The sequence below is a fragment of the Portunus trituberculatus genome, chromosome 40, assembly GCF_017591435.1.
Source record: "Portunus trituberculatus isolate SZX2019 chromosome 40, ASM1759143v1, whole genome shotgun sequence".
NCBI lineage: Eukaryota > Metazoa > Arthropoda > Malacostraca > Decapoda > Portunidae > Portunus > Portunus trituberculatus.
This window is the reverse complement of record NC_059294.1, coordinates 25,934,469-25,949,312: the sequence shown is the minus strand read 5'-3', so window position 1 is coordinate 25,949,312 and position 14,844 is coordinate 25,934,469. Positions and strand designations below refer to the sequence as shown.

General features: G+C 39.9%; 1 protein-coding gene across 2 annotated transcripts in view; it reads left to right on the top strand.

Moving 5' to 3' along the window:
- The window catches only part of LOC123516282, an 81,629-nt gene that overhangs the window by 16,502 nt on the left and 50,283 nt on the right, over positions 1 to 14,844 (top strand). For both annotated transcript variants that reach the window (XM_045275543.1, XM_045275544.1), the window contains exons 3-4: positions 9,552 to 9,654; positions 9,797 to 9,913. In XM_045275543.1, the coding sequence (XP_045131478.1) occupies positions 9,552 to 9,654; positions 9,797 to 9,913 (220 nt within the window). The remainder of the gene's footprint in view (positions 1 to 9,551; positions 9,655 to 9,796; positions 9,914 to 14,844) is intronic.

Sequence of the window (14,844 nt, the reverse complement as noted above, 5' to 3'; positions counted from 1 at the left end):
TTACTTTTATTGGGTGAAGTGTCTTGCTCAGTTGAATTAAAAGATTATAACATCATGCTGAACTTGTAGGTGATGGTTTGGTTGTGCTTTCCAGCTCTAGCCTCACTTTTATAGACATGAGTTATGTAGACTGCTCCCTTTTCCATTACTTTTAACCTTTTCATTCGTTGTTGATTGGTATATACAGGTAACTCTTGATTTACGTGTGTGTAGGTTACGCATTTTTGTTAATACATGACTGAAAAAATATTATAATTAATTAAATTTGTGCGATCGATTTGCTTACACACAATTTGGACCACATCCCCCTATTATCTATTGTTTCCTATGAGAATTACAAGTTTGTTTTGCGCGAATTTTTAAATACGCGATGCCTCTTGGAACACATCTATTATATAAATCAAGAGTTACCTGTGTTTAAGGCTGTATGAACCTAAGAAAGACTATACATGTGATATAGATACAAATTACAAGCTAGTACTCAAATCTTGAACTACTTCTTTAATTTGGTGCTCTGTCTTGTGAACCACTCTGTTTCTCATGTTCAGTTATACAGGGGATCCTCGCAATTTGACGGTTAGGGCGATTTTTCATTGGTTGAATCAGCATTTATTCGAATTGTGAAACAATTTTTCCCATAAGATACTTAAGAATTAGGGGGAATAGGGACCAACCTCCAGCCTAGACCCCCTCAAAACATCACTATAACCTCTAAAAACACTAACTTAAACTAATTCAGTACTATTAAAGGCTTCATTTATATCTAACTTTTTTTTATTAAACACGTTAGGGTGCTGTACAGTAAATTTTTGGAAATAAAACACTTGCAGCGGTCTTGCGGTACTTGTCGCTGTTCTTACAAATTGATGATACTGTTGATCTAGGGACACCCATTTGTGCTGCAACCACACTGTGAGCTATACCTGCCTCACACTTTCTTATAAGCTCAAGCTTATCTTTGAAAGGCAGGAAATTGTGCTTCTTAGGGTCGGGGCTGGAGATGGCTTTGCACAGAATGGTCTAAGCAGCGTGGAGGCAGGAGGTGGAACGGCGGAGCGTGGCTTACATGGACAACGCCTGGGGCGAGGGAGACGCAGAGGAAGCAACACACAGGCAGTGTTGCTAGATTTTCCTAATGAAAAGTAGCGGATTTCACCACAATGTAGCCCAATAATGATAACTACTACATATTACTTTAACTATTATATTTTGTACTTACCACTATCTGCTCACATTTCTTTCCATGGGGTTAGGGGGAGGGGAGTGGAATCCTCTTTCACAATATACCATTTTTTCCATAAGTTTTCTTTGTTTTTTTTTTTTTTTTTTTTTTATTATTTCCATTCTTACCTAAATTTAACCAAAATGTTTTTCTTCTTAACAAAACTTAATTATTATTATTGCCTTAAAGATTTTTCCTTTCACTTTCTGTGCATCACTTTTTTTTAAAGATTTGCATAATCTTGTAAGTCATTTTCATGAGGTACAGTGAGGCGAGAGAAGCGTGATGTCCTCAGTTGCCTACTCACCACAAAAAAAGAAAAAGCACCATAACTACACCGTTCTCAATGTCACGGTTAATATTACTACTATTATTATTATTATTACTTTTATTAATGTTGTTAATGTCATCATTATAACATTTAGAAAAATTGCAAATATAGCCCAATAATGTCATCAAGTAGCCCAAAAAATCACAGGAGGCAGATTATGAATGTAAGTAACGCATACCCTTCAAAAGTAGCCCAATCTGTGTGGCACAGGGTAGCGTCGGTTAACATGTCCGCCTGGCGGGCTGGGGATGAATTTCTCTCTCTCTCTCTCTCTCTCTCTCTCTCTCTCTCTCTCTCTCTCTCTCTCTCTCTCTCTCTCTCTCTCTCTCTCTCTCTCTCTCTCTCTCTCTCTCTCTCTCTCTCGAAGATAAGTTACATGCGTCCCGCCTTGTAACATTCGTGAAAACACACACACACACACACACACACACACACACACGCCCGGTAGCTCAGTGGTTAGAGTGCTGGCTTCACAAGCCAGAGGACCGGGGTTCGATTCCCCGACCGAGTGGAGATATTTGGGTGTGTCTCCTTTCACGTGTAGCCCCTGTTCACCTAGCAGTGAGTAGGTACGGGATGTAAATCGAGGAGTTGTGACCTTGTTGTCCCAGTGTGTGGTGTGTGCCTGATCTCAGACCTATCCCAAGATTGGAAATAATGAGCTCTGAGCTCGTTCCGTAGGGTAATGTCTGGCTGTCTCGTCAGAGACTGCAGCAGATCAAACAGTGAATTACACACACACACACACACACACACACACACACACAAATACAAAAACAACAAATTTTCTAATCTCTCTCTCTCTCTCTCTCTCTCTCTCTCTCTCTCTCTCTCTCTCTCTCTCTCTCTCTCTCTCTCTCTCTCTCTCTCTCTCTCTCTCTCTCTCTCTCTCTCGTTTCCTCTCCTTTCCTCGCTCACTCTTCCTCTCGAAAGATAGGCTACATGCGTCCCACTTGTGTCTAAAATATTAGCAAATCTCTCTCTCTCTCTCTCTCTCTCTCTCTCTCTCTCTCTCTCTCTCTCTCTCTCTCTCTCTCTCTCTCTCTCTCTCTCTCTCTCTCTCTCTCCGAAGAGAGAAGCGTCCACTTTCCTCTTCGAAGGCGATATAGTAACTTAAAAATATCTGCATAATACTCAAAGACGACAAGTATGACAAGCTTGCACGAGTTTCCCGCGCTAGGGCACGCGGCACTACCACCCGTATATCATACAGGCGGGCTTTTTTAACATTCTGCGCAAAGGGGTTAATGCCTCAAAAACTCAATTCCTCCACCTGTCAGCTTCTACACAACTATGCTTTCTTCAGTGACACTGAACTGTCCCCATCTTCTACACTGTCTTTTACTTATAATCTAAACTGGAAATTTCATATTTCATTTCTAGCGAAAGCAGATTCTATGAAGTTTGGTGTTCTGAGTTGTCTCTGCCAGTTTCCCCTCCCCCCCCAGCTACTACGTCTGTACAAGGCTCTTATCCATCTATGTATCGAGTGTGCTTCACATATATAGGGGTGTTCACTCATACTGTTCCTTTAGATAAGATGGAATCAAAAGTTTTTTTTTGTCTTATCAACTCCTCTCCTCTGACTAATTGTCTTTAGTCTCTCTTATTTCCCCAATGTTGCATCTTGTGCTATCCCACTATTTTCATGCCAGCTGCTCTTCTGAACTTGCTAACTAGATGTGAGTCGCCCTGTACCATTTTGTCGTAACCCCGTCAACCCTACTTTCGAGTAAAACGCGCTCAAAGTTTAACACTGAAAACGCGCATGAAATCGGTTAGAATTATATAAGATTATACATCAAATGAAAGATCTTGGGTAGTTTTGTTTAGTTATGGTGATTTTCAATAGTAAATCCGAAAATTTCGGGTTCATGTCTACATTTTTTTAGCCTCTTTCTGTAGCGGCAAAAAATTTCTTACGTGAAATAGTTTCTAAGGTGCTAGTTTAAGAATACATGTTAAAATTAGGAGTGTGTGAAGATTTCATGATGATAGCTGCAAAACTCGATTTTATATGAATTTTTTTCGAGCGAAAAATAAATAAATTATTATTAGCGCAACTTTCATTATCCATCCAAGTACAGTAATACTCCGCTTAACGAACGTTTGTTTAACGAATTTCTGGTTTAATGTACTATGTAAAGTTAGACCAAAAATCCGCATAACGTACAACCACATCCGTTTTAGCGAATTTTCTGGGTTTGAATTTGCTGGGTGAGGGACCAAACGCGGTAGTTTTGCTGTGATTGGCTGGCTCCCCGCCTCTGTCTCTAGCGCTCCTGGAGCTGGATCCAAGATTCTTAAACAACATTAGAGCAACCTCTTGCAGCGAAATGGCATCCATGAACGCTTGGAGGGACGGTGACAAGGTTGCTCTGAGGTTGCTGGGAACACCACCTCTGAAGGTGGTGTTACTGTCTTATATATGCATTTATGTTCACAAAACAACATTTCTATTAGCTTTTTACAAACCTTGCCCCAAGAAAGGATTGTTTTGTAATGCATAAATTGAAATCTTACATGGAATACCAAAAAATAAAGCAGAGATGAGATGAGCCACAGGCAGAGACTCATGCCACTCGGCCGCTTCTTCTTCTTGTGACCCTTTTGCTTGCGTGTTACTTTCATCATGATGTTTATGTTTTCACTCCTCTCTTGCCTGCTATAATGGATATCATGTCTTAGTATTCATATGCGCTCATGCCATGAGGATAACCTTGACTCCGTGGCACTGAATGATAGTGAATTACTAATGAAATCCGCAATATTTAATTAATAATTCACTGTCACTGCCACGGAGTCGAGGTTATCCTCATGGCATGAGTGTATATGAATACTAAGATATGATGTCCATTATAGCAGGCAAGAGAGGAGTGGAAAGAAATATCATGGGGAAAGACAACACGCAGGCTAAAGGAGTCACAAGAGGAAGAAGAAGCGGCCGAGTTGCCACAAGTCTCCCGCTTCGTGTGTGGCTCATCTCATTTCTGCTTTATTTTTTGGTATTTCATGTAAGATTTCACTTTATGCATTACAAAACAATCCTTTCTTGGGGCAAGATTGTAAAAAGCTAATAGAAATGTCGTTTTGTGAACATAAATGCATATATAAGACAGTAACACCACCTGGAGAGGTGGTGTTCCCAGCAACCTCAGAGCAACCTGAAAGCAACCTTGTCACCATCCCTCCAAGCGTTCATGGATGCCATTTCACTGCAAGAGGTTGCTCTGACGTTAAAGAATCTTGGATCCCGCTCCAAAAAGCTAATAGAAATGTTGTTTTGTGAACATAAATGCGAGAATGTGAGAGAATTTGCACGTAGCTCCTCTTAACTTCCAATGACTTATATGACATCATAAAAGTAGTGGTAAACTGGTGGCCCAATATGCTGCCAAACGTATATATAATTTTTTTTTTTTAACCCATGTGGTATGTTGGGGACTAGCCCAGAATGCATCCCCCCCATTTCTATTATTTCCTATGGGAAAATTACGTCCGCTTAACGAATTTTCGCTCTATGAACAGCTTTGACATCCCCTATCCTGTTCGTTAAGCGGAGTATTACTGTTTCATTTTCTATTATTGTTCGAAAGGGTTGACTAAAGGTAAAAGTATGTATTTATGCATTGTCTTTACCTAAGATACAATAATGAAAGTTTCTATTAATTTTTAATTATTGTTAAGAAATATTTTTTTCTTTTTATGACAAAAATAAATGATGGTTGGCTCTCATCTTTATCATGATCAAGGTTTTTATGATCCCAACAATGCCCTTAGTGGATTTACCAACCAAATAAATCCCCCTTCAACCCACCAAGGAGGGTTGACTGAGGATTTATTTCACGGTTGGTGGCTACAGGAGGACTGTGACACTTTCATCAGGTTCTTTCAATAGTCGAGGAAGTCGTCTTCTAGGGTGTCCGGGTCGTCAGGGTTATCTTCAGCTGCACCTGCAGCCAGCAGTCCCTGGGCAGTGAAGAGGTCGTTGTACCAGCGCTTATACTCGATGGGAATGAAGCTCAGCAGGTGGTTGAGGTTAGGTTAGGTTATGTTATGTTAGGCAGCTCCTCTCCCCTTCTAAAGTTTCACTTGGAGTGGCGTCCCGATGTCATCGACGTACGTCTGCCAGATGCTCATACCTTGCTTGTATTCTTCAGTGTACATGAACATCCTGCCTTCCTTGTATCTTGACTTGGCAACCTGGGTCTTCGTACACTTGGACTGGAGGGGCTGAAGATCCACGAACTGCTCACCCGTCATCTGGACCACGTTGAAAGGGCGTTCACGTCGTGCCTCCCTCATCAACTCGACGTAGTGATCAGTGGTGTAAATCTTCTGCCCACGAAAGAAATTCTCCAGGTTGCCAAAGTCATGATCGCATGACATGTAGGAGTGGCCAGACATAAAGAAGTAGTGTTTGATCGAGCAGAACCTCCCACTCTGGACGAAACGTAGCATCAGAAGTGAGAGGTTGAGGTTCTTGTTCTGGCCACCACAGTTGTCACTGAAGATTACAAGCGTGGTCGTCAAGGCGTACGTGATGATGTAGTGGAGGAGGCAGCTGCCAATCTCACTCAAACCTCTCTTGGTGAGTGACTTGTTCCACACGTACAGCGTAGCAGGGGTGGTCTCCTTGAGGTTGTGGACGCCAAAGTTGTAGGTCCACATCTTCCTCTTGTAGTAAGCGACGGTGGTGGAAAGACGTGACGTGACAAGAGTCTGCTGGAGGTCCATTGCAAAAGCAAACAGGTTGGGGTTGGTGTCCTGTTTGTACGCAGTCATGAGATCTCTTGCCACCTTCGCCTTCAGGAGATGGACTTTCTTCTGTGTGAGCAGCTGACTCTTCTTCGCCTCGTCCCTGTTTGCTGTTGCCACCTCTACCTCGTTGGCAATCTTGTCACAGTAGCTGCACGTGTCGACCATGAGAGGTCTGGAACCTTGAAAACGCCATGCTGTACCCATCAAAGCGCATGATCTCTGCAGGCACGTCCTTCTCAGCACACCACTCCTTGAAGAGGTCATAGTAGCGTTTGTGAGAGTAGCCAGGAGGAAGGTAGACACAATATTGGCTCTTCGCACGTGAGTAGTGAGAGGTACACGTGGGCAGGGACATGATGTGGTCGTGGACAAGCTGCATCACATCATCAGGAGTCTTGTTGTGTGGTGGTGCTGTCTTCCCACGACAATCAACAGGGGCCACACCAGTCCCCCCCATTCTCTTCAACACATAGGACACACGCCTCTCACTGATGCTGTGTATGCAGAGGAACGCTTTCTTGCACACCACGGTCCTCGTGTTGTCCACATACACAGCATATTCAAACGTCGCCTTCCTCCTGCTGTTGGGTCCCACACGTGGATCGCTGACCTCCCTTGAGATCACCGCCTTGGACAGGTAAGCAGACTGGACGTTGCTGTCTGCCATCTTCCAATATCCACTGAAGATCTCCTGCACAGTGCGGTCTCCAAGCATGGTAAAGCAGGCCTTAGGACACTCACATGGCTCCCCAACCTTACGAGTAGCCACAACCTTCTTCGTTGCCAATCTCATGTACTCCAAACCGCTGTCTCTCCTCTTCTTGGCAACAACTTTCTCCCACTGAGACTTATCAGTCTTCCTTTTCTTCTGGGGGCCTTCAGCAGGTCGACGAGGCTCTTCCAAGGCTGGGGAAGTTGAAGGGGCACTGGTAGAAGCCATAACTTCAGGAAAAGAGTAGCATAGGTCTTGCCGTGGCGAGTTAAAGGGCGACGGCCGCGACGCACGTGAGAGGAAGTGTGAGAGAGAGAGAGAGAAGGAAAACATGCCTCATTGGCTGAGGTGCGGCGTGGGTGTGACGTCATGCGCTTACGCGCTGCTGATTGGCTGGTTGTCAGCAGCTGTGAGCGTGGAGATACGACAACACCGCTCGGAATACAACATGTTAGTCTTGACTTTCCCTGTCATAATTTGCGCGACTTTGCACCTTGTTTTAGGTGCCCAAATGGTCGAGTTTGGCTTGGCTGACCTTAGCATATGACTTTTACACCCTTCCCCTACACCGAGCAACCATTAACTCAGAATCTCAATTTTCCTGGGTTACGACAATATGGCACGGGATGCCACATGTGTCCCCTTCACCCATAGACTCACTGCATAAAACTTTCTTCTTTCTTTCATTACTGTTCTGTCCACCTCCTAATGCAGAAGTTAACCAGTATTCTCTAACTTACATTCTTTCTCTGGTAAACTCCAGAACTCTTTGCATGCTTCTGTATTTCCATCTTCCTATGACTTGAACTCAATCAAGGAGGTGGTTTCAACACACTTTTTCTGTACTTTTGAGTAACTCAACTTTTTTTTTTTTTTTTTTTTTTTTTTTTGAGTGGTTTCCCTCCTACATAAAAAAAACAGTTAATGTTTTAGTATAGTATATAACTTTGTGATCACATCACTGCACTTATCTCTCTCTCTCTCTCTCTCTCTCTCTCTCTCTCCTCCTCTCCTCCCTCCCTCCCTCATCTCTTCTCTTCTCTTACTTCTCTTATTTTCTCTTCTCTTCTCTTCTCTTCTCTTCTCTTCTTTTTCTCTTCTCTTCTCTTCTCTTCTCTTCTCTTCTCTTCTCTTCTCTTCTCTCTCTCTCTCTCTCTCTCTCTCTCTCTCTCTCTTCTCTCTCTCTCTCTCTCTCTCTCTCTCTCTCTCTCTCTCTCTCTCTCTCTCTCTCTCTCTCTCTCTCTCTCTCTCTCTCTCTCTCTCTCTCTCTCTCTCTCTCTCTCTCTCTCTCTCTCTCTCTCTCTCTCTCTCTCTCTCCTCCCTCCCTCCCTCCTCTCCCTCCCTCCCTCCCTCCCTCTCTATATTCATTTTGCTTCTCCCTTGGAATTCCCATAAAATATACTTTTTGCACGGAAAATGAAACATAATATAGATTTAGAGAAGAACCATAAAAGTACATTTATAAACCAATATATAGCTGGAAAGACAAGCCACAGCAGTCTGTCACCTAACTCGAGACCATTAACTGCTGAGAATGAATGGCAGCAAAGTCCGTCACACTATTGGCTCCAGTGATATTGATGAGCAGTATTGCAAAGTGGATAGAATGTCACATAAAAAGCTAAGAATTTCATAAGATTAAGGAATCATCACGTAGTGCTATATAAACAATGCAAATGAGCATATGCCACTCAAGATGCTGTTTACAGCTGCTGAGGAGAGTAGTTCAATAGTTATAGATGCTTCATGTTCACAATTATAATTTGTTTCTAAAAAGATTGGTAAATCTGTTGTGTATTTCAGTTGAAGGACTTAGTTACACAATGTGCAGTAAAGTCTCTAATCTCGATCAATCTCATCTTGATGTTTCACATCTCAGTTGCACCACCAAAAGTTCACATTTCACTCTCTCCATCAAATTACACAAACCGCAATAATTATTGTTTTTTGTCTGCTTACTTTTTAACAAACAAGGAGCTTGGTGATGTGATTTTTTTTCAATTTCTGTCCCACCCAGTAGTCTCTTGCATTCAAAAATGTGCTTTGGAAGCTTCCAGAAGCTTACAAAGCATTCTGCAGTGTATTATGAAATGGTTATGATGTCACTTGTGATGCTTACAGGTGATAAATGTATACCACACGGATGAAGGGGTGGATAATAATGATAAACAAACCTCTCACATTGCTCTGTGGCTTCAGGTGTAAGCTAGAAAGTTAATGGAATTAATTTAGATTAACTGGCAAGGTTTGGCCCCAATTGCATTTTTTCCAATAAGAAGTTAGCTTTCGCATCTTGATATTTTAAATCGCAATCAATATATTCGGTCCCAATTATGATCGACATTCAAGGTTTAACTGTATGTATATTGAAGACATGGTGTATTGGTTATGCATTAGATATATTTTTGTTCCTTGAATATAGAGCTTTATGAATTATTTTCCACTTATTGAGTTTTCTCAGACTATTACTGTTTCTGTGTTTATGATTTAGTTTTATCTCTTTCTCTCTTTTTTCTTAATTTTAGGGTATTTGGCAAGGATTGCAACACAGTGAAAAACCACCTTATCCAGCAAATGAAACTTTGGAGCAGTGATCAATGTTCTGCAAAGCAACAGTGCAGATATGAGGTATCAATAGTTTTCTAATCTTATCTCAGTGGCTTGATATGCATGATTTGAGATGGGGAAAAAATGCACCTGTGTGTTTTTTCTGTAACCCATCTTTAGAAAATTTATTTGGTTTCTTTAAACTCATGAGGCTTTCTTGCAGTACCTTGGTGAAGAAGGAGACACCATTCGAGGCCTTCACACCACCCCTATCATGTCCTATGTGGACAAGCTGAACTTCACTCTTACTTATGCCAGTGGTGGCACTTGCCAAGTTAAGGTTAGTTTTTACATTGTCTTTTTAGGGAGTATATGTGATGCAAGTGTCTGTATGTGTTTGTGTGTTATATACTCATCATCTGCTGATCTAGTGACACAGCCAGCCATTTCCATACAGAAAGAGCTTCTTGGGTAGGACTGAGCAACTCACACACAATGTCATGAGATAGCGAAATCACAACCTTTTAATTTATGTCCTATACTTATGTATTGTTTGGTGAAGATGGTTACACATTAAGAGGCTTGCCCCCTATGCTTCATCACTCTTGAGAGTTGAACCCAGGCCTAGACAAGAGAAAAAGAGACAAAATGAGATAAGATAAAGCTTAATGTAAATTCCATTTCTATGTTCTATAATACCTTGAGAACTTCCACTATTTATTGTGTTTAGTTGTATGTTTCTTTAGTAATGAGTTGTTTGAAAATATTATCTATAGGTAATTTTCTTTTACAGTGGTACTATGAGTTACAAACTTAACCCATTCCATGATTGAGCTTGTATCTCAGTTTGCTTATAACTCAGATCAATTTTTTCCCTCTGAAATTAACTGAAATACCATTAATCCCTTCCAGCCTCATTTTTCACCTTCCCTAGTAGATTTTGATCATATGCGAATAAGCTCATTAAGCTCATATAACTGATGTGAAAGCCATTGAAATTGTAATAATATATATATATATATATATATATATATATATATATATATATATATATATATATATATATATATATATATATATATATATATATATATATACAGGCAACCCCCGTTTAACGAAGGTTCACACAACGAAATTTCGTTACAATGAAGGTTTCGTTTTACTACCATCTGCTCATTAAACGAACACCAAACTCGCTTTAATGAAGTTTTATGCAGGTAATTTTTTCCAAATTTGAAAGCCCCACCGTATCATGCAAGCTGACAGCTTTTGAATACACCAGGAGCTGCTGGTACTAAGGCCTGCCTCAGGAGAAGTCTTGAGACACCTGTAGAATAAAGATCAAGATTAAGCCTCTCGTGGACAACACAGGCACTGCCGATACAAAGGCCTGACTCAGAAGAAATTCTGTGTCACCTGTAGCATCAAGATCAAGATCACACGCACCACTCACTCCCCAGTCAAAACATAACAGCGTCACCAGCAGCTCATCTTCCCTAGTTCAACTTACCACCTAAACGCCCTGCAATGTGGCCTAACGTTCCTAAGAAGACCAGGAAGTGTCTTACTCTCGAAGTAAAGCTGGGTATTATTCACAGACAAGAGAGAGGCCAGAAAACTAATAACATTGCTCGCCACCATCTTGACTCCATCTACTGCCTACTATTTTCAAGTCAACAGACTCTATTAAGAAGGCTGGTGAGACCGCATCTTCCTTGAAAGCTAAAAGAACCACCTGAACTCGTGACTCTACAATGGATAAAATGGAAAGCCTTGTTGAAATGTGGTACATAAGTTTTGTATGCGGTACCATGATGCGCACTTTGTTTACATTCCACAGGTTGCCGGTTAGTGTATTTCCCGTTTCACTCTCCCTCCCTTCATACGGTTAAGATCATCAACATTATAAAGTTACGTACATACATACATTAGTGTACATTATAATGACTTAAATTAAACTACCTAAATGTTAAACTTCATAATTTTTACTCTCATTAAACCTTTCACTGTACTATGATGCACTCTCGCTTTGCTTACTCTCATTGGAAGTTCAAATCAGGGGTTAAAGTTGTTATAATCGGTTTGCTTAACGAAGTTTCGCTTAACGAAGTGTTTTTAGGAACGTAACCCCTTCGTTAAGCGGGGGTTGCCTGGATATATATATATATATATATATATATATACACACACACACACACACACATATATATATATATATATATATATATATATATATATATATATATATATATATATATATATATATATATATATACACACACACACACATATATATATATATATATATATATATATATATATATATATATATATATATATATATATATATATATATATATATATATATATATATATATATATTGGTAAGAGGCCATTCTGAATGCATGTTCTGTTAAAGTCTACAGCAGTAATTGCATTATTTACTTTGTAGGATGTTTTTTTTTTATTCTTACTAGTGAACAGATATTCTCATTAAGATATCTTAAGGGGAGCATCCGATTTAGATCGGTGTTGTCATATCTCTGGTAAATATGCTTCAATATTAGACATTCATCCCCATTCTAGTCCCCAACCCCGTCATGCAATTATAATTGCAACTAAGACTTATGAGTGTTATTCTGGCGTTATTATTTGCTCCATAACCTTTATTTTCCTGTGGCAAACACACATTATAATATGAAACATTTCCACATCGTTAAATTTTTTATTTCATCTTTTGTTTTGTTTTATGAATTTTTTTCAAAATTTTATTTATTTATTTATTATTATTATTATTTTTTTTTTTACTTATTTTTTACCAAAAAATATTAATGCAAAATTACAGGTCACATATATAAAAAATAGTGACATGAATTGAAAGAAGAAGTATTCTTCTCCTTTTTAGTTTTTGTTTCATTGAAATCAAGCTAAAATTGGCTTTAAAATAGATTTTAGAAGGAGAATAATTTGTTTTGAGATACGGGCCAATAAAGTTTATCGATCGATCATTCGATCACTAGGAGGTTTATTCAGGTTTACTATAAGTTCCTTTTTATTATCTACAATCTCATAATACTATTAGATGTATTTCTAAGCATATCAGACTTCTAGTCCCCTCCTGTCAATGATATGTTGGCCCTGAAGATACTTGTCTTCCGACGCCCAGCTCTCACTTTTTCTGGTTGTGATGTGTTGTGGAAGTTGCATGTTATGCAGTGAATAGTTATGGTGTTCTCGTATACATCAGGCTCCAAACTGTAGTCAAAGGCAGTATCTGGGCATGATTAACGAGAGGAAAGAAGATTTTTCAGCCTCCTTTTCGTCAGCATGACAAGCTCGTCGTCACTTTCCACATCTTCATTTCCTTTCTCAATACAGGCAACCCCTGTTTAACCCTTTCGTTCTGGTGCTTAAACTATTTTCCCGTTTGCTATGACGGCTAAAAATGGTAAACCTAGAAATTGTCAGAAAAGTGTTTGAATACTAATGATTATTTTCTCTTTGTTATTCTGAATACAATGATGTACTTTGTAGCTCGATGTGACCTCTGAAAGTTCAGTTTATGCCTTATCAAGGATTCCTCCTCCTCCTGCTGTGTGATCCGTCTTCCAGAAACAGCCCGAAGAGCGATGACACCGCGCACACACACACACACACACACACACACACACACACACACACACACACACACACACACACACACACACGGGCGGAGCGGAGAAGGCTGGGCGGTCTCCTTACACCCGCTCCTGTCCACCCAGCAGTGAGTGGGTACCGGTGTTAGTCGGGGTTGTGTCCGCCTCGGGTGGCGGCCTGGCACCTGCCGCAGCGTGTAGCTGAAGTGTGCAAACCCGTGATCCCCAAACCCGACTTCGGCCAAACCACGTGAAGAGTTAAAGCAAACAGATTCAGTTGAAATAATAGAGGAACCCGGGGTCTTCCTCTGGTCAAGCGCCGCTTAAAAAAAAAAAAAAAAAAAAATATATATATATATATATATATATATATATATATATATATATATATATATATATATATATATATATATAGACCTAAAGAAGAAGGAAAGAAAGATTGGTTTAATGCAAGATGTGCTAGGGCAAAGGAGAAACGAGATGGAGCATGGAAAAGGTGGAGATGAAACAGAAATCCAGAAAATAAGGAAAACTTCAAAACAGCAAGAAATGAATATGCTAAGGTGAGAAAGGAAGAAGAAAAGAACTATGAAAAGGACATTGTCGAAAAATGTAAGGAACAACCAAAATTGTTCTACAGATTCATAAATGGAAAAATAAGACAAAAAGAAACAATAGAAAGGTTAAAAGGAGAAACGGAATGGTGGAAGACCCAAAAGTATGGCAGAACTGTTAAATAGTAAATTTCATGAGGTCTTTACTAAGGAATCCAAATTTGAAAGACCACAGGGTAATAGAGAGACTGTCTATATGAAAGAGATTAAAGTAACCAAGCTTGAAATAAAAAGTTGATGACGGAATTGGATGAGGAAAAGGCAATGGGACCGGATGAAGTCTCAGGCAGAATACTGAAAGAATGTAGGGAAGAACTAGCAAGTCCAATATACAACATCATAAAATGCTCAATAGAAAATGGAACAGTGCCAGTGGAGTGGAAAAGAGCTGAGGTGGTTCCCATATATAAGAGCGGAAGGAAGGAAGAACCTTTAAATTACAGACCGGTATCACTAACTAGTGTAATATGCAAGATGTGTGAAAAAGTAATAAAGAAGCAATGGATCGAGTTTCTTGAAGACAACAAAATATTATCAAATAGCCAATTTGGTTTTAGAAAAGGTCGGTCATGTGTGACAAATTTATTGAGTTTCTACTCTAGAATAGTTGATAAAGTACAAGAGAGAGAGGATGGGTTGACTGTATTTATTTAGATCTAAAAAAGGCTTTTGATAAAGTGCCACATGAAAGATTACTATGGAAGTTAGAGGAGAAGGGTGGCTTAAAAGGAAGCACATTGAGATGGATGAAGAATTACTTAAGGGGGAGAGAAATAAGGACGATAGTTAAAGATATGAAGTCCAAGTGGAGAACAGTAGACAGCGGAGTGCCACAGGGGTCAGTATTGGCACCAATACTTTTTCTCGTATATATAAATGACATGCCAGAGGGAGTGAACAGCTACATAAATCTGTTTGCGGACGATGCGAAACTGTGCAGAGTCATTAAACAAAAGAGGATTGTGAAATACTACAGGAAGACTTAAACAAGATCTGGAAATGGAGCAAAAAATGGGAGATGG